Source organism: Mustela erminea, chromosome 20 (genome assembly GCF_009829155.1).
Source record: "Mustela erminea isolate mMusErm1 chromosome 20, mMusErm1.Pri, whole genome shotgun sequence".
NCBI lineage: Eukaryota > Metazoa > Chordata > Mammalia > Carnivora > Mustelidae > Mustela > Mustela erminea.
The window spans coordinates 39993711-40012776 of NC_045633.1; the positions used below are offsets into that span (position 1 = coordinate 39993711).

The following is a 19066-nucleotide window of genomic DNA, read 5'->3' on the forward strand; positions in this document are numbered from 1 at the left end:
TGACCTGTGAACCAAGAGCCTTAGGAATCTACCAAATAAGTTCTGGAAACTTTCTTAAGTTAGCGATTATTTTCTCTAGCTGGGGGTCTGTGGATAGGGATATGGGAAATAGCATGAATCCTACAAATGGACTTGCCTGTGGGAAAAAAATACCTCAAGGAAAAAACACCTGAGGGAAACAATAGATTTGCCTTCTGCTGTAAGTGCCTATGCTGGCAACTCACCTGGAAAAGGAGTTTTTCATTTTCATTTCATTTTTTTTTTTTTAAGATTTTATTTATTTACTTGTGGGAGAGAATGAGGGCGAGAGAGAGAAAGAGCATGAGAGGGGAAAAGGTGAGAGGGAGAAGCAGACTTCCCACTGAGTGGGGAGCCCAATGCAGATTCCATCCTGGGACTCCAGGATCACGACCTGAGCTGAAAGCAGACGCTTAACCAACTGTGTCACCTGGGCGCCTCGGGCGTTTTTCATCTTCTTCCTTTAGCTTCCTACTTCCCAGGTTTCAGGGTGTGGAGATTCATAGAAATAACGTCACCTACTACTGTTGGAGAAAGTGTTCGGAGGTTCTTGAGAAAATGTTTTATTAGCTTCTACCCATAGAATGCCAGCACTGGTCAGACCAAAATTCAGGTAAAGTGAGGCTGAAAGAGGAGCAGGTTTCTCACCCAAGATGACCTGGAGCACTAAAATCAATAAGGACAGCCAAGTCAAAGCCACCCTGAGAAAGAAGCTGAAGTCTGAATAGCAGAAAACCAAGTCAAAATGGGAAAACACTGTGCCAGAGCAAAGAATCAGGGTGGAAACTACATAGAGAAGGGGTAGCTGAGTTTAGGATAAAAAACTACAGTGTAAAATACCTAACTCAGTATCTGGCATACATTTAGAAGTGAACTACTTACTGATAAAACCAGGCAGAACATTTTAGGTGGTATGCCAACAAGAGGGAGCTAAGGTTTTGTTTTTGTTTTTATTTTTTAGTTAATACCTCTCTTATTTCATGGATGCTTTAAAGAGAGAGTATAACATCAACAGATCCAGGTTTTGAAATATTTAATTAAGATGACAGTATGACATTCATAAACAAAAATATAATCTAAAATCTGGGAAGATTATATGGGTGAAATATTGAGGCTAAAAATACAGCAATGGGAAAATGCCATAGAAGGGTTACTTAAAAGGAATATACTACAGAGCAGAACACTAAGCTTGTAGGAATACATACATTTAGAAGAATAAAAAGGGAGAGAAAGCAGTGTAGGAGCATATAGAGATACTGGACACAGACTACAAAAGGCAAGAATCGTGTACATCGCAAGCCAGAGTGAAAGAAAATTTCTAAAAAAGTAAAGTCAACACAAACCAATGCAACAAGATTAGAGGAGACAATAACTTTTTTTTTTAAAGCCACTGGATTCGACTGAAGGAAGTTGGTAATAATCTCCAAGGAAACCACTTTAATAGTACAGATAGGATAGGAGTCATGTCAAAAAGGTAATCAAGAGAATTAAAATTGATGCTATGGGTTTTAGACAAGTTTAAAGAGTTTGATAACAAAAGGAAAAGGAAGGAAGAAACAGAAAATTCTATGTGGAGATCTGCAACATAAAAGTAGTCATGAATGTTAGAGTTAATACCTTCACACTAACTTTTTGTTGTGTGAATTTTTTAATGATAAGTATATATTATCTGTGTAATTGGAAAAAAATTAGAGGGCCATTTCCAGTTTGGAACAAAGTCAAACATAAACTGAATTTTTAAAAAGGTCTCAGTATTCTATAAACCCCAGAGGCAAAGACTTCGAGCACAGTCAGTTGAATGTTTCAGAAGTGACTGCTTCTCTTCACTGAGCAGCAAATACCCAAAAGCTTGCTCCTCACCTGCGTGAGCGTCCAGTGCACTGTCTCTTTCCATCCCCCGCTGCTCCTCTTTCTCCAACTGAGAGATCACCTCTGGCTTATAAAGTTGATGCCCTATTCATGGAAAAAATGTATGTCATAGAAGTTTGTACTAGGAACAAAAATTTCTCTTAGAATTCATTTCCAACCTTTTTGGTCTCTGGAGCCTCTGGATTTAGAAAGGGGAAACTTCCAAGGCAATAAAATAAAGCTACCCAATCTCAAGCTCAACAAAATCAAGACTTTTTACCTGAGGAGAAACAGCAAGAAACAAAGGCCCTGTCTCCGGCACTGATTAGCATTCTGTGCTGGCCTGAACTATATTCACAAAAGATTTGGAAATTTTCACTACTTAAGGGAATAAACCCATTTAGAATGGTTTCTAGTTTTACAGGGACAACATCCTTACCGAGTGCTACCAGATTCCTGTAGTTCTCCAGCATCACATCTCGGTAAAGGATCTTCTGAGCAGGGTACAGCTGGTTCCACTCTTCTCTGGTGAAGTTCACAGCCACGTCCTGGAATGTCAGTGAGTCCTGAAGATATCAAGTATATCTCTGCTTAGCCAGAAACCAGTATTTACAGGGGCCCTTAGGGGAAGGGGAAAAGGTGTAGCAGTGGAAAAGGTTAGGATGTTTGAGCTGTTGTGGTGACAATCTTTAGGGTTCTCTGAGTAATCTAGGTCAAAATTTTTGAAACAACAATTAGTATGTGTCTATTATCTTTCAAGTCAGACATAAAAACATGTATGAAATTATGCTTACTTTTAAGCTTTTTACAGTTTTTGCAAGGGAAAGACTCTCATCATCTAAACAATTTTAAAAAACCATATGGGAAATTTATGCTGTAAGATTTCAGAAATAAAAGAATACAGGATTGGTTGAATTACTGTAAGGAGATGTCAAGTTGGTGGATTTTGTGTAACCTTAACAGATTTTTAAACTCTTGACAGAATTGGAGAGGGGATATTCCAGTGGTTAAAAAAATAAAAAAAATCAAAAAGGGCAAACAGGTTGAGAGTAGAAGACATATGATGAATGTGGGATCAGTAAAAGAGACTTCCTCACTACAGTTAGGAAATTCAAATAAAAAAGGGTTACCTCTAAATTTTCTTAATGCTTTTTAACAATCCTTTTGCTCTAAGAGACACCCACATATAAACAAAGAAATATACAACCAATATATGCCACCCCCTCTTCCCTTACAATCTAATCCCTCCAAAATTCCACCAACTTCATGGGCATAATAACTTAACTCTTCAGAATGAGTGTGGTGCTAGGGCATCTGGGTGGCTCAGTGGGTTAAGCCTCTGCCTTTGGCTCAGGACATGGTCTCAGGGTCCTGGGATCAAGCCCTGCATCGGGCTCTCTGCTCAGCAGGAAGCCTGCTTCCCCTTCTCTCTCTACCTGCCTCTCTGCCTACTTGTGATCTCTGTCTGTCAAATAAATAAATAAAATCTTTAAAAAAAAAAGAATGAGTGTGGTGTTACAAATAAGGGCTTTCCCCCATAAGTTAACAGTCAATATTTAAGTATAGTACTGGCATTTTACTTAAATCAATTTTCATTCTTTGATAACATATCTTTCTAAAATGTATTTCAATTAAGTGACATAGGAATTTAGAAATTAATCACCAAGGCTGAAAGTAATTAAATAATTTACCCAAAGACATATGGTTAGTAAATAGCAAGAACTGGAATTCTTCTTCAATCTTATTCTAAAGCCTATACTCTTTCCATCATACTGCAAAGGTATCTTTTCTGCATAAACTAATATTTTCCCTCTTGTGACTTTTATTTCTAATTTCCATTCTACTTTCCCCATGCTTCTTGAGGGTAGTAGCAGGCTGAGGAAAACTAGGAATTTATAGTTTACATTCTTTAGTATCTGCATTTGTAGTTCCTTTTTGGTTGTTTGAATCAGGACTATTTCTCTCCTTCTATATCTTCTAATGATCTCGCACTTGGGTTACCAGTTTCTTCTCTTCTTTCCTTCTTTTAAAAAATATCCTTATTTGAATTCTATTTTAAATTAGAATATTAATATATATTAATATAAAAACATACAAAAAAGTACTTCATAAAAAAATTGTTTGGGCTTCTTTCCTCTATCCAGCTCTTATGTCTAATCAGTATTTGTAGTTTTCAGTGTATTTCCTGATAATTCTTCACGCAAATATATGGCTTCTCATTTCCTCCCACTTTTTTTTTTTTTTTTTTTTAGCCTCAAAGACAAGGTATTGTATACATTGTTATTTAGCTTAACTATGAACATTGGAGTACATATAGCCCTTCTTTTTGCTATATCTGTATCTTTGGGGTAAATACCCAGTAGTGCAATTGTAGTAGTACTATTACTTATACTATTAATTGTATTACTTGTACTACTAATTGTAGTAGTGCTATTTTTAATTTTTTAAGGAATCTCCACACTGTTTTTCAAAGTGGCTGCACCAACTTGCATTCCCACCAATGGGAATGTAAGAGGGTTCCCCTTTCTCCACATCCTCTCCAACAGTTGTTGTTTACTGTCTTACTAATTTTGGTCATTCTCACTGGTGTAAGGTGGTATCTCAATGTGGTTTTGATTTGAATCTCTATGATGGCTAATGATGATGAACATTTTTTCATGGGTCTGTTAGCCATTTGTATGTCTTCTTTGGAGAAGTGTCTGTTCATGTCTTCTGCCCATGTTTTGACATCCTTATCAGTTTTTTGGGTGTTAAGTTTGAGGAGTTCTTTACAGATCTTGGATATAGCCCTTTGTCTATCATTTGCGAATATCTTCTTCCATTCCATGGGTTGCCTCTTTGTTTTGTGGACTGTTTCCTCTGCTGTGCAGAAGCTTTTGATCTTTTTTTTTTTTTTAAGATTTTATTTATTATTTGACAGAGAGAGATCACAAGCAGGCAGAGAAGCAGGCAGAGAGAGGAAGAAGCAGGCTGCCTGCTGAGCAGAGAGTCCGATGTGGGGCTCGATCCCAGGACCCTGAGATCATGACCTGAGCCAAAGGCAGCAGCTTAACCCACTGAGCCACCCAGGTGCCCTGAAGCTTTTGATCTTGATGAAGTCCCCAAAGTTCATTTTTGCTTTTGTTTCCTTTGCCTTTGGAGACATATCTTGAAAGAAGTTGCTGTGGCTGATGTCGAAGAGGTTACTGCCTATGTTCTCCTCTAGGATTTTGATAGATTCCTGCCTCACACTGAGGTCTCTCATCCATTTCGAGTCTATCTTTGTGTATGGTGTGAGAGAATGGTCAAGTTTCATTTTTCTATACATAGCTGTCCAGTATTCTCAGCACCATTTATTGAAGAGAGTGTCTTTTTTCCACTGGTTATTTTTTCCTGCTTTGTCAAATGTTACTTGCCCACAGAGTTGAGGGTCCATATCTGGACTCTACTCTGTTCCATTGGTCTATGTGTCTGTTTTTGTTCCAGTACCAGCTGTCTTGGTGATCACAACTTTGTAATATAGCTTGAAATCAGGGAACGTGATGCCCCCAGTTTTTTCTTTTTCAACAATTCCTTAGCAATTCAGGCTCTTTTCTGGTTCCATACAAATTTTAGGATCGTTTGTTCCAGCACTTTGAAGAATGCTGGTGGAATTTTGATTGGGATGGCATTGAAAGTATACATTGCTCTGGGAAGTATAGACATTTTAACCGTTTCTTCTTCTGATCCATGAGAATGGAATGTTTTCCATCTTTTTGTGTCAACTTCAGTTTCTTTCATGAGTGTTCTATAGTTCCTCAAGTACAGATCCTTTACCTCTTTGGTTAGGTTTCTTTCAAGGTATCTTATGGTTCTTGGTGCTACAGTAAATGGAATCAATTCTTTAATTTCCCTTTCTATATTTTTATTGCTAGTGTATAAGAAAGCTACCGATTTCTGTGCATTGATTTTATACCACATCTTCTTAATCCACTCATCAGTCAATGGACACTGGGTGTCTCTCCATAGTTTGACTATTGCTGATAATGCTGCTATAAGCACTGGGATGCATATGTCCCTTCAAGTTTCTATTTCTGTATTCTTTGGGTACCTGGTAGTGTAACTGCTGGATTGCAGGGTAGTTCTATTTTTAACATTTTGAGGAACCTCCACAGTATTAACCAGAGTGGCTTCACCAGTTTACATTCTGACCAAGAGTGCAAAAGGGTTCCCCTTTCTCCACATCCTCACTAACACCTGTTGTTTCTTGCGTTGTTTAATTTACCCATCCTGACAGTTGTGAGGTGGTATCTCATAATGGTTTTGATTTGTATTTCCCTGATGATGAGTGATGTTGAGCATATTTTCATGTGTCCATTAGCCATCAGGATGTCTTTTTTTTGAAAAGTGTCTATTCATATCTTCTGTCCATTTCTTAATTGGGTTATCTGGGTTTTTCTGGGGTGTTGAATTTATAGGTTTTTTTTTTAAGATTTTATTTATTTATTTGACAGAGATCACAAGTAGGCAGAAAGGCAGGCAGAGAGAGAGGAGGAAGCAGGCTCCCTGCGGAGCAGAGAGCCTGATGCGGGGCTCGATCCCAGGACCCTGGGATCATGACCTGAGCCAAAGGTAGAGGCTTTAACCCACTGAGCCACCCAGGCGCCCTAATGGGTTCTTTATAGATTTTAGATATTAACCCTTTATCAGGAACGTTGTTTGCAAATATCTTCTCCCATTCTGTAGGCTGCCTTTTACTTTTGTGGATTGTTTCCTTTATTGTGCAGAAGCTTTTTATCTTGAACTCTCAATAGTTCACTTTTTTTTTTTTGCATTTCCCTTTCCTGTGGTGATGTTGAGTAAGAAGTTGCTACAGCTGAGGTCAAAGAGGTTGCTGCCTGTGTTCTCTAGGATTTTGATGGTTTCCTGTATCACATTTAGGTCTTTCATCCATTTTGAATTTATTTTAGTATGTGGTATAAGAAAGTGGTTTGGTTTCATTCTTCTGCATGTTGCTGTCCATTTTCCCAACACCATTTGTTGAAGAGATGGTCTTTTTTCCATTGGATATTCTTTTCTCTTTTGTTGAAGATTAGCTGGCCATACAATTTTGGGTCCATTTTTGCTTCTCTATTCTTTTCCACTAAACTATGTGTCTGTTTTTGTGCTAGTACCATACTGCCTTGATGATTACAGCTTTGTAACAGAATTTAAAATCCACCATTATGATGCTCTCAGCTTTGATTTTCTTTTTCAACATTACTTTAGCTATTCAGGGTCTTTTCTGATTCCATACAAATTTTACGGTTGTTTGTTCTGGCTCTTTGAAAACTGTTGATAGTATTTTGATAGGGATCGCTTTGAATATTAGATTGCTTTGGGTAGCATAGACATTTTTTTTCCACTTTTTTATTACATTCAATTAGCTAACATATAGTACATCTTAAGTTTTTGAGATGCAGTGTTCAATGATTCATTAGTTCTGTATAATACTCAGTGCTCATCACCACATGTCCCTTCCTTAATACCTATCACTCACTTACCCTATCTCCTTACCCCACTCACTTCTGTAACACTCAGTTTGATTCCTGGAGTCCAGAGTCTCCATGGTTTGTCTCCCTCTCTGATTTCTTCCCATTCAGTTTTCCCTCCCTTCCCTTGTGGTCCACTGCACTATTCCTTGTGTTCCACATATGAGTGAAACCATATGATAATTGTCTTTCTCTGCTTGACTTATTTCACTTCGCATAATCCCTTCTGGTTCCATCCATATCAGTGGAAATCATGGGTATTCATGCTTTTTGATGGCTGAGTAATATGCCACTGTATATATAAACAACATATTCTTGTAACATAGACATTTTAACAGTATTTGTTCTTCCAGTCCATAGATTAGAATGTTTTTCCATTTCTTTGTGTCTTCCTCAGTTTCATGATTCGTAAGTGTTTCATAGTTTTCAGAGTACAGATCTTTTTACCTCTTTGGTTAGGTTTATTCCTAGGTATCTTATGGTTTTGGGTGTGATTGTAAATGGGATCAATTGCTTGATTTCTCTTTCTGCTGCTTCATTGTTGGTATATAGAAATGCAACTGACTTCTGAGTATTGATTTTATATCCTGCTACTTTACTGAATTTCTGTATCAGTTCTAGCACTTAAAAAAATTTTTTTTTAATTTTCAGCATAACAGTATTCATTGTTTTTGCACCACACCCAGTGCTCCACGCAATCCGTGCCCTCTCCAATACCCACCACCTGGTTCCCCCAACCTCCCACCCCCACCCCTTCAAAACCTTCAGATTGTTTTTCAGAGTCCATAGTCTCTCATGGTTCACCTCCCCTTCCAACTTCCCTCAATTCCCTTCTCCTCTCCATCTCCCCTTGTCCTCCATGCTATTTATTATGCTCCACACATAAGTGAAACCATATGATAATTGACTCTCTCTGCTTGACTTATTTCACTCAGCAGAATCTCTTCCAGTCCTATCCATGTTGCTATAAAAGTTGGGTATTCATCCTTTCTGATGGAGGCATAATACTCCATAGTGTATATGGACCACATCTTCCTTATCCATTCGTCTGTTGAAGGGCATCTTGGTTCTTTCCACAGTTTGGCGACCATGGCCATTGCTAGTTCTAGCACTTTTTAATGAAATCTTTTGGGTTTTCTATATAGAGTGTCTGCGAAGAGTGAAAGCTTGGTTTTTTTCTTAGGTGATTTGGATGACTTTTATTTCTTTGTGTCATCCTATTGCTGAGGTTAGGATTTCCAATACTATGTTGAATAGTGGTGAAAGTGGATATCTCTGTCGTATTTCTGACCTTAGGGGGAAAGCTCTCAGTTTTTACCCATTGAGGATGGTATTTGCTGTGGGTCTTTTGTATATAGCTTTTGCGATGTTGAGGTATGTTCTTTCTACCTCTACTTTCTCGAGGGTTTTTATCAAGAAAGAATGCTGTATTTTGTCAAATGCTTTTTCTGCATTTACTGAGCGGAATCATACGGTTCTTATCCTTTCTTTTATTAATGTGGTGTATCAAATTGATTGATTTACAGATGTTGAACCACCCCTGTAGCCCAGAGATAAATCCCATTTGGTTGTGGTGAATAATTCTTTTAATGTACTGTCGAATCCTATTGCTGGTATCTTATTGAGAACTTTTGTGTACATGTTCATCAGGGCTATTGGCCTGTAATTCTCTTTTTTAGTGAGGTCTTTGCCTAGTTTTGGAATCAAGGTAATGCTGGACTCATAGAATGAGCTTGGAAATTTTCCTTCCATTTGTATTTTGTTAAACAGCTCAGGGAATAGATTAATTCTTCTTTAAATGTTGGGTGGAATTCCCCTGGGATGCAGTCTGGCCCTGTACTCTTGTTTGTTGGGAGATTTTTGATTACTGCTTCAATTTCCTTGCTGGTTATGGGTCTGTTCAGGTTTTCTATATCTTCCTGTTTCACTTTTGGTGTTCATATATTTCTAGAAATGCATCCACATTTCTTTGAGATCACCCCACTTGTTGGCATATAACTTTTCATATTATTCTCTTAAAATTGTTTGTATTTCTGCTGTGTTGGTTGTGATCTCTCTTCTTTCTTTCTTTCTTTTTTTTTTTTTTTTAAAAGATTTTATTTATTTATTTGACAGAGAGAGATCACAAGTAGGTAGAGAGGCAGGCAGAAAGAGAGGAGGAAGCAGGCTCCCCGCTGAGCAGAGAGCCCGATGTGGGGCTTGATCCCAGGATCCTGGGATCACGCCCTGAGCCAAAGGCAGAGGCTTTAACCCACTGAGCCACCCAGGCGCCCCGATCTCTCTTCTTTAATTCATGATTTTATCTATTTGGGTGCTTTTCTTTTTGTTAAGTGTGGCTAGGGGTTTAACCATTTTGTTAATTCTTTCAAAGAATTAGCTCCTAGTTTCATTGATCTGTTCTAGTCTTTTTTTTATTTCACTATAATTTATTTCTGCTCTAATCTTAATTATTTTCGTACTGCTGGACTTAGGCTTTATTTGCTGTATTTTCTCCAGCTTCTTTAGGTGTAAGGTTAGGTTGTATATTTGAGACTTTTTTTGTTTCTTGAGAAAGGCCTGGATTGCTATATACTTCCCTCTCAAGGCTGCCTTTGCTACATCCCAAAGATTTTCGACTATTGTGTCTTCATTTTCATTTGTTCCCATGTATTTTAAAAATTTCTTCTTTAATTTCTTGGTTAACCCATTCATTCTTAAGTAGGATGTTCCCTGACCTCCATGTATTTGTGGTCTTTCCAAATTTTTTGGGAGGGTTGACTTCAAGTTTCATAGTGTGGTGGTCTGAAAATATGTCTGGTATGATCTCAACCTTTTTGTCTGGGTTGAGGCCTGATTTGTGACCCAGTATACCATCTATTCTGGAGAATGTTCCATATGCACTCAAAAAGAATGTGTATTCTGCTGCTTTAGGATGAAATACTCTGAATATGTCTGTTAAGTCCATCTGGTCCAGTGTGTTTTTCAAAGCTCTTGTTTCTTTGTTGATCTTCTGCTTAGATGATCTCTCCATTGCTATTAATAGGGTGTTAAAGTCCCCTATTATTGTATTATTATCAATGAGTTTCTTTAAACTTGTTATTTTTTAAAAAATTTTTATAAACATATAATATATTTTTAACCCCCGGGGTACAGGTCTGTGAATCGCCAGGTTTACACTCTTCACAGCACTCACCATAGCACATACCCTCCCCAATGTCCATAATGCCACCCCCCTTCTCCCAACCCCCCTCTCCCCAACAACCCTCAGTTTTTTTTTTTAAAAGATCTTTTTTTTTTTTTTTTTAAGATTTTATTTATCTGACAGACAAGAGATCACAAGTAGGCAGAGAGGCAGGCAGAGAGAGAGACGGGGAAGCAGGCTCCCCGCTGAGCAGAGAGCCCGATGTGGGGCCCGATCCCAGGACCTTGGGATCATGACCTGAGCCGAAGGCAGAGGCTTTAACCCACTGAGCCACCCAGGCGCCCCACAACCCTCAGTTTTAAACTTGTTATTTTTAAAGACTTTATTTATTTGACACAGAGAGAGAGAGAGAGAGAGAGAGAGAGAGAGATCACAAGTAGGCAGAGAGGGAGGGGGAAGCAGGTTCCCTGCCAAGCAGGGAGCCCGATGCAGGGCTTGATCCCAGGACCCCGAAATCATGACCTGAGCAGAAGACAGAGGCTTAACCCACTGAGCCACCCAGGTGCCCCTAAGCTTGCTATTAACTGATTTATATATTTGGCTTCTTCAAGGTTGGGTGCATAAATATTTATAATGGTTATATCTTCTTGTTGGATGTACCCCTTTGTTATGATACAGTGCCCTTCTGCATCTCTTATTACAGTCTGGTTTAAAATCTAGTTTGTCTGATATAAGGATTACTACTCCAGCTTTCTTTTGATGTCCATTAGGGTGACAGATGTTTCTGTACCTTCCGCTTTTAATCTGGAGGGGACTTTCAGTCTAAAATGAGTCTCTCGTAAGCAGCACAGTAATGGGTCTTTTTTTTTTTTTTAAATCCTTTTTGAATTCCTATGTCTTTTGATTGGAGCATTTAGTCCATTTATATTCAGAGTAATTACTGATAGATACGAATTTAGTGTACTGTATTACCTGTAAAAGTCACTGTTCTTGTAGATTTCTCTTTCCTTCTAGTCTTTGTTGCTTTTGGTCTCTCTCTTGTGCTCAAAGGGTCCCCTTTAGTATTTCTTGCAGAGCTGGTTTAGTGTTCTTGAACAACTTCAGTTTTTGCTTGTCTCGGAAATTTTTTTTCTCTCTCCTTCTAATCTGAATAAATTAACCTTTTGGATAAAGTATTCTTGGCTGTATATTTTTCTCATTTAGCACACTGAATATATCATGCCATTCTTTTCTGGTCTGCCAAGTTTCTGTGGTCAGATCTGCTGTTAAGTCATTTGGTTAAGGACCTTTTGTCTCCAGTTGTTTTGGAATTCTCATTACCTTTGTATTTTGCAAGTTTCACCATGATATGTCTTGGTGTGGACCCGTGTTTGTTGATTTTTGAGGGAAGTTCTCTGTGCCTCCTGGACTGAATGCCTGTTTCCTTCCCCAGAAGGGAATTTTTCAGCTTTGTTCAAATAAGCCTTCTGCCCCTCTTTCCTGCCCTTCTTCTTTTGGAACTCCTATGATATAGATATTATTGTGCTTTGTGGAATAGCTGAGTTCTCTAAGTCTGTCTTAATGATCTAATAGTTTTCTTTCCCTCTTCTTGAGCTTCATTATTTTCCATAATTTTATCTTATCACCCCACCTACTGCTCCTCTTCTTCCATCCTCATTGTTATTACATCCAGTCAGTTTTGCATGTCCGTTATAGCATTTTTTATTTTGGCCTATTTTCTAGGTCTTTTATCTCTTCAGCCAGGGTTTCTCCGGAATCTTCTATGCTTCTTTCAAGCCCAGCTAGTATTTTTATGACTGCTGGTCTAAATTCTTGTTCAGCTTTATTGCTTATTTCTGTTTTGAGCAAATCCCTGGCTGCGATTTCTTCTTGATCTTTCTTTTGGGGAGAATTCCTCCATCTTGTAATTACGTCCAGGTTTCTGTCTTTTGTGTGTTATGAAAGCTTGTTATGTTTCCTGCTCCCGAGAGTAATACTGTATTAAGAAGGGGTCCTACACTGTCCACAACCTGGTGCTTCTGGAAGTGTTTTGGTGTATGCTCTGTGCATTCTGCTGTTGTGTTTTGGCTGCTCTTTCCCTCAGGTCAGTCCTCTACAGAGTTCCTCCTTGCTTGCAGTTGGGAGTATCTGGCTCTTCAATTATGTGTGCTTTGATTTGTTTGTTAAGATAAGTCTGCTTTTCCCTCTCCCACTCCTCCTGCTTCTGTTCCTTCCCTCCCTCTCTCTGTCAAATAAATAAATAAATAAATAAAATCTTAAAAAAAATAAAAAAGATAAGCCTGGGGAAAAAAAGAGTCTGATCCAATAAAGGAGGAAAGGAAAAGGAATATAAAAGGAAACAAACAAAAAACTGTACCAAAGATTAAGAAAGAAAGAAGGGAAAAAGAAACGAAAAAGAAATAAGAAGTCTGATCTAAAAAACAAGAAAAGGAAGCAAACAATAAAAAACTATAAGCCTAAATCCAAACACAAAATAAAGATTATAAAAAAAAAAAAGGGTAAAAGAAAGCAAGCCTGGTCCCAGTTCCACCAGAACTGATGCTGATGCTTTGGAGCACTCCATCAGACCTGGTACATTCAGGAGTGCCTATGTTGATCTGAGGGAGAGGCCAGCTGCACTGGCTCACAGTTAGACTTGCCTTTGCAAAGATACCCCTGCCAGGAGCAGGGGACAGGCTTTGGTGTAAGGAATCTAGCCGCCATTGGAGGTGCTGTGTTTCTCTTTGAAGTCTGATGGTACTGTCAGCAGGGTGGGGGGTGGTGGAAAATGGTGCCTTCCTCTCTGTTTGGGGAGGGGAGCCTGGGGCTGCCACTGTTTAAGAGGCCCTTATGGAAAAGGGAACAATCTCCTGTGTTTTAGGCTTTGGTCAGATTGCTGCCCTTAACTTGTCTGTGCCCAGCTGTTGGCATGCCTGGTGTCAGTTCTCCTTTTTTTTTAATGTCTGGCCGGTGGTTGGGATTCAAAACTCCAAATCTTAAAGGGCCTGGCAAGGCTCTAACCTGCTCCCCTCCCCTGGAGGAGAGGCTCTTGGTGCACCTCGCACTGTTGTGTACCAGAAAAGCAGTCACATGATGCATGCACCATGGTTGGAGTCTATTGCAATGCACAGTGAAAAGCTGTGACTAGGTCTGCTCATGCTTCTGTCTTTGCTGGTGAATGGCTGTTCTGTGGGCCCTTTGTCCTTAGAGAGGCAAAATATCCTATTCCAAATGTACTCCAGGATTGGGGGTGAGCTCCTCTAGTGTGACCCAGGGGATGACCTCACCATGGTGTATTGTGCAAACCCTACATGTCCTCTCTCCCACTTTCCCTCGGTCCCTTACTTTGCTCCACAAAAAGGGTCCCCCCCACTTTCTTCACCAATTCCTGGCTCTGAATCTCACATCTCCCATGTTCACTCCCTCCAGTTATCCAGATTGTTTTCTTAATCCCCAGATTGATTTCTGGTTGTTCACAATGATTTGATCTAGCTGTGTTTGAGGGCTGAGGCAAGCTCAGAGTCCCCCTACTACTCTACCATCTTAACTTCTCTCAGAGTGCATTCCTTTTTATGGCCAAATAGTATTCCATTGTGTACACACACACACACACACACACACACACTGCATCTTCTTTTTGTAAAGATTATTTATTTATTTATTTGACACAGAGAGAGAGAGAGAGAGAGATCACAAGCAGGCAGAGAGGCAGGCAGAGAGAGAGGAGGAAGCAGGCTCCCTGCTGAGCAGACAGCCTGACTTGGGGCTCGATCCCAGGACCCTGAGATCATGACCTGAGCTGAAGGCAGTGGCTTAACCCACTGAGCCACCCAGGCGCCCCCACACTGCATCTTCCTTATCCATTCATCCACTGATGGACATTTAGGTTGATTCCACATCTTGGCTATTATAAATGATGCTGCAAAGAACACAGGGGTGCATATACCTTTTTGAATTTGTGTTTTTGTTTTCTTCATACATATACCCAGAAGCGGAATTGCGGGATTATATGGTAGTTCTATTTTTTGATTTTTGAACAGCCTCGACACTTTTATCCACAGTGGCTACACTAATTTACATTCCCACCAACAATCTCACCAACAACTCTATAGCCTTGCCAATACTTGTTAACTTTTGTCTTTTTGATAATAGTCATTCTGACTGGCGTGAGGTAATATCTCATTGTGGTTTTGGCTTTCATTTCCCTGATGATTAGTGATGTTGAGCACCTTTTCATTGGCCTTCTGTATATGTTCTTTAGAAAAATGTCTATTCAGATCCTCTGCTCATTTTTGCTTTTTTTGTTACTGACCTATATGAGTTCTTTATATGTTCTGGATATTAACCCTTTATCTGATATGTGATTGCAAATATCTTCTCCCACTCAATAGGTTCCTTTTTTATTTCGTTGATGGCTTATATCCCTGTGCAGAAAGAAGCCTTTCAGTTTGGTGGAGTCCCATTTGTTTATTTTTGCTTCTGTAGCCATTGCTTCTGGAGTCAGATCCCCAAAAATATCACTAAGACTGATGCCAAGGAGCTAATCACCTTTATTTTCTTCCAGGAGTTTTATGGTATGTGGTCTTACATCTTCCATTTTTTTCTTGAAAAAATTTTTTTAAAGATTTTTATTTATTTGAGAGAGAGAGTGAGAGAAAGAGAGAGATAGAAAGCGAGCACAAGCGGTGGTAGGAGCAGAGGGAAAGGGAGAAGCAGATTCTCCAGCTGAGCAGGGAGCCGGATGCGGGACTCAATCCCAGGGCACTGGGATAATGACCAGAGGCGAAGGCAGACATTTAACTGACTAAGCCACTTAGGTGCCCCTCTTAAAAATTTTTTATGGCTTAATTTTTCACATTTAAATGTTTGCTCCATTTGAAGACCATCCTAATGTAAAGTATGAGCTATGGATTCAACTTTACCTTCTTCTAGATGGTTCCCCAGAAATGTCATCATCAATCATTGAATAAACTAACTTTTCACCACTGGTTTGAGATGCAGTCTTTGTAATACACTAATTCCCATTTGTTCAACAAATCCTCAGTACTTCCTAAGTGACAATCATGGTGCTTGATATATACAAGTGGGGAAAGAAAAAGACTAACATTCCCCCACTCTTATGAAACTTATATTGTAGCAGTGGAAAGTAGACAAAAAATATGATAACTGGGTAAATTATACATTATGTTAGAAGATAAGAGTAGAGTAAGAGGTACTGACAATGTGAGGGGTGAGGCACTGCAATTTTACATAGGGTGGTCAGGAAAGATGTTACTAGAGAGGTGACATTTGATAAAAGACTTGCAAAGTTAGCAGTACAAGGGCCCGAAGGCAACAGTGTGTGTGGTGTGTTCAAGGAAGAAGAATGTAGCCACTGTGGTTAGAGTGGAAAGAGCAAGGGGTAGAAAAGTAAAGGATTAAGTTAGGGCGGTAACAGGCCCAGATTCCGTAGGAATGTTTAGGCCATAAAGACTTTGACTTTTAATCTGAGTGAAATGGGAGCCATGCATTTTGAGCGGAGCAGTGACATGATCTGATTCACCATTACCCTACCACTTCCTGGGCTACATCTTTTTGAAATCACCTTTTTTTCCCTTTGTCTTTACCACTCTTGCTAATCTCTGCAGTTTTCAAAGAAAAGCCCTCAAATCTACCTATTTTTCTACACTTTCTAGTTTTAAGCTGTTATTTTCTATCATATACTATATGGCAGTAGCTTCCGAAGCGGATTTCTCCTCCTTCCTTTCTTGCTGCTCACAAATTCACTTGTCATATACCATACACCTGGGTGATTTTTTTTTTTTAAAGATTTAATTTACTTATTTGAGAGAGAGAGCAGGAGGGAGAGGGAAAGAGAATCTGAAGGAGACTCCAGGTTGAGCACAGAGCCCAATGAAGGCCTTGATCCCATGAACGCAAGATCACGACCTGAGCCAGAACCAAGAGTTGGGCACTTAATCAAATGAGTCACATAGGCACGCCACACCTGAGTGACTTTTAAAGTAGAATTCAGTTAATTATTATTTTACTATCCCATTTACCTTTCTTCCAAGGCTTTCTAGTGCATTTGGAATAAAATCGAAGCTTTTCTTCAGGGCCACAAGGCCCTGTGTACGCAGGCCCTGCCTTCTTCCCCAAGTTTATCTCAAGTCGTTCTCTCCCTCCCTTCATTTCAACAATGGTGGCCTTTTAACTTCTTAAATATATACCAATTGATATTGGTATCTGGTGTATTAAGCTAAAAAGCCGGTTAAACTTGAGATCCATAGAAGGCATCTTAAACATTTAAATTTGAAATATATAATTGTATATTTATGTGCTCATCTTTTGATGTGAAACTAAGCCTTTTCTGAGAGTGATTTTAATGATTAAGTGTCCATATCCATAATGCATCAGTCAGCTTCTGTTTCAGTAAAATGCAACAAGTGACACTTGGGAAATTATATAGGTATAGAATCCTCTAAGATTTTTATGATTTTCCTTCAGTGTGTCACAGTTTGTTTACACATAATTTGACGCAATTTTTAAAAAAGTGATGGACATTTATAAGGTCTTTCCAAAGTATTCAACTACTTTTCACAGAAACAACTCCTTGTCATAATTATACCTCATCAGCTTATATAATACTTAAATTATAGAACAGTAACAAGAGGCTTAAACAGGTTTTGCAGAGGTACAAGAGATTCTTGATAAACACTAGCTCCTGGCAGATGTCCTCAGGCATGTTTAATAATGCCATTAGCTGGGCATCACTGATTTTTTACAGAGAGAATGTGTGTGTTGTTAAGTCTGGTGAGTTAAGTGATGGGTGATTAAAAGATAGTCTATAGTTTCTTTTGCTTCTTTTATAATATCTAACACAGACATGAGCTCAAGATCTGCTAAAAATGCTGGAAGGATAGAAGAGCTATAAAGGGTATATAAGGTGAATGAGAACCAGCCTATGGAAATTATCATCTGTCCCAAGAGTCTGAAGGGCTCTGGATTCACTTCTGAAAATTGAAAAATAAAAGGGCCCATATTCTTAGAACTATAACAGCATTTCAGAGAGTAAAACTGAACTTACCTGAGACCTGACTATCTGTGATCCATTACTCATTTCTTTCTCCTCCATGTTCCCCCCTTGGGAAAGTATAGCATTGTGAGAGGGCATAACTGGGAAAAAGAAAAAAAGGAGCATCTGGTAAATATATGATATTAATGCTGAAACTAACTTGCAATTTTTGCTTCCTGTCAGAATGGCAGACAGTTTAGAGAGAAGCCTTCTAAGACATAAGCTCAAAGGCTGGATAACTTATTGAGGAATTCAATGTAGGACTTTCTCTTATTGCAGCATATGAGAAGCTCAAGAAAGCTCAGTGGTGCTTTGCCCTGACTACACACCTGGGGGATTTTTAAAAAATGCTAGTGCTCAGCCCCTATTCCCAGAGCTTTGCTTTTTGTTTTTGTTTTAATTTAAATTCTAGTTAGTTAACATATAGAGAAATATTTGTTTCAGGAGTGGAATTCAGTGATTCATCACTTACATAAAACACCCAGTGGTCATTGTAACAAGTGCTCTCCTTAATACCCATTACCCCTCTAGCCCAGAGATTTGGGTAAATCCGGTATTATCCAAATTGGTCTAGGATGGGCCTGGGAAACAGCATTTTAAATTCTAAAGTCTCTAAGTAATTCTAAGTAGGAGATGACAACCACTGAGATGAGCTGATACAGAAAACATATGTTGAGGGCCTAATCTCTGAAGTTCTTTTTAGTACTCATTCTCTATGTTTCCTTCTTAGTACTTGTTCTCTACCATTTTAAAATCTGATTCCCCTTCTCTCATAATTTCCCTTTTAATTCCTGTATTGGAAAGATACACACAGAAAACTCCTAAAAACCAACCACTTCCCACCTCCAAACTGTGTGCAATTTTTCATACAATACACACATAGACTTTTCCAGAGAAGCCTGTGGGATTACCACAGGCTTTTTTTCAAATAACTAATCACAATGGCTTAGAAAGTAACAATTCCCTTGATTGCCTAAGGAATATCAGAATTATAATCAATTCAGATAAAGAGTGATTTTGGGCTTAACACTCTTTTTCCTCCAAGCTCTTCCAAAAATCTAAGTGAATTTATCAACCATGTGGAAAACTCATGTAGTAGTTCTCAATCTGGGCCATGCATTAGACTCAGTCCAGATTTTAAGTTATACATATGTAAATGTATAAATGCCCAGGCTCCACCCAAGAGATACTAAACCAGAATCTGTTGAGGTGAAGTCTGACCTTTACACATTTTTTTTAAGTGCCTGACAAATGATTCTGATGCAAGCAGGGATTCAGAACAACTGTGAGAGCCTCTCATTTCCTTAACTTCTTCAATGCCAATGATTTTCATCTTCATTCTACTTCAGGCACCTACTTCTAGTACCACAGCACTTTTGAAGTCTTTCTTACCTTATACAACACTACACTATGAATCAGGAGACCTTAGGTTCTGAATTGGATGGATGGGTAAGGAAGTGAAGGCAGGAGTGGCTCAATGTAAGGGAAAAATAGGAAAAAGCAGTGTTTATCAAAGTGTGGTCTGAAGATCACTTGAATCATACCATTTGCTGAAAA

At 38.9% G+C, this 19066-nt stretch overlaps 2 protein-coding genes across 3 annotated transcripts in view; one reads left to right on the forward strand and one right to left on the reverse strand.

Annotated features, from left to right (window-relative positions):
• The window catches only part of ZNF713 (zinc finger protein 713), a 39188-nt gene that overhangs the window by 10150 nt on the left and 9972 nt on the right, over positions 1-19066 (reverse strand). The window contains exons 3-5 of the mRNA XM_032327380.1: positions 17522-17610; positions 2306-2432; positions 1879-1971 (exon numbers count right to left, since the gene is read on the reverse strand). Coding sequence (XP_032183271.1) covers positions 1879-1971; positions 2306-2432; positions 17522-17610 — 309 coding nt within the window. The remainder of the gene's footprint in view (positions 1-1878; positions 1972-2305; positions 2433-17521; positions 17611-19066) is intronic.
• The window catches only part of SEPTIN14 (septin 14), a 140974-nt gene that overhangs the window by 3685 nt on the left and 118223 nt on the right, over positions 1-19066 (forward strand). The gene's annotated exons all lie outside the window — the stretch shown is intronic.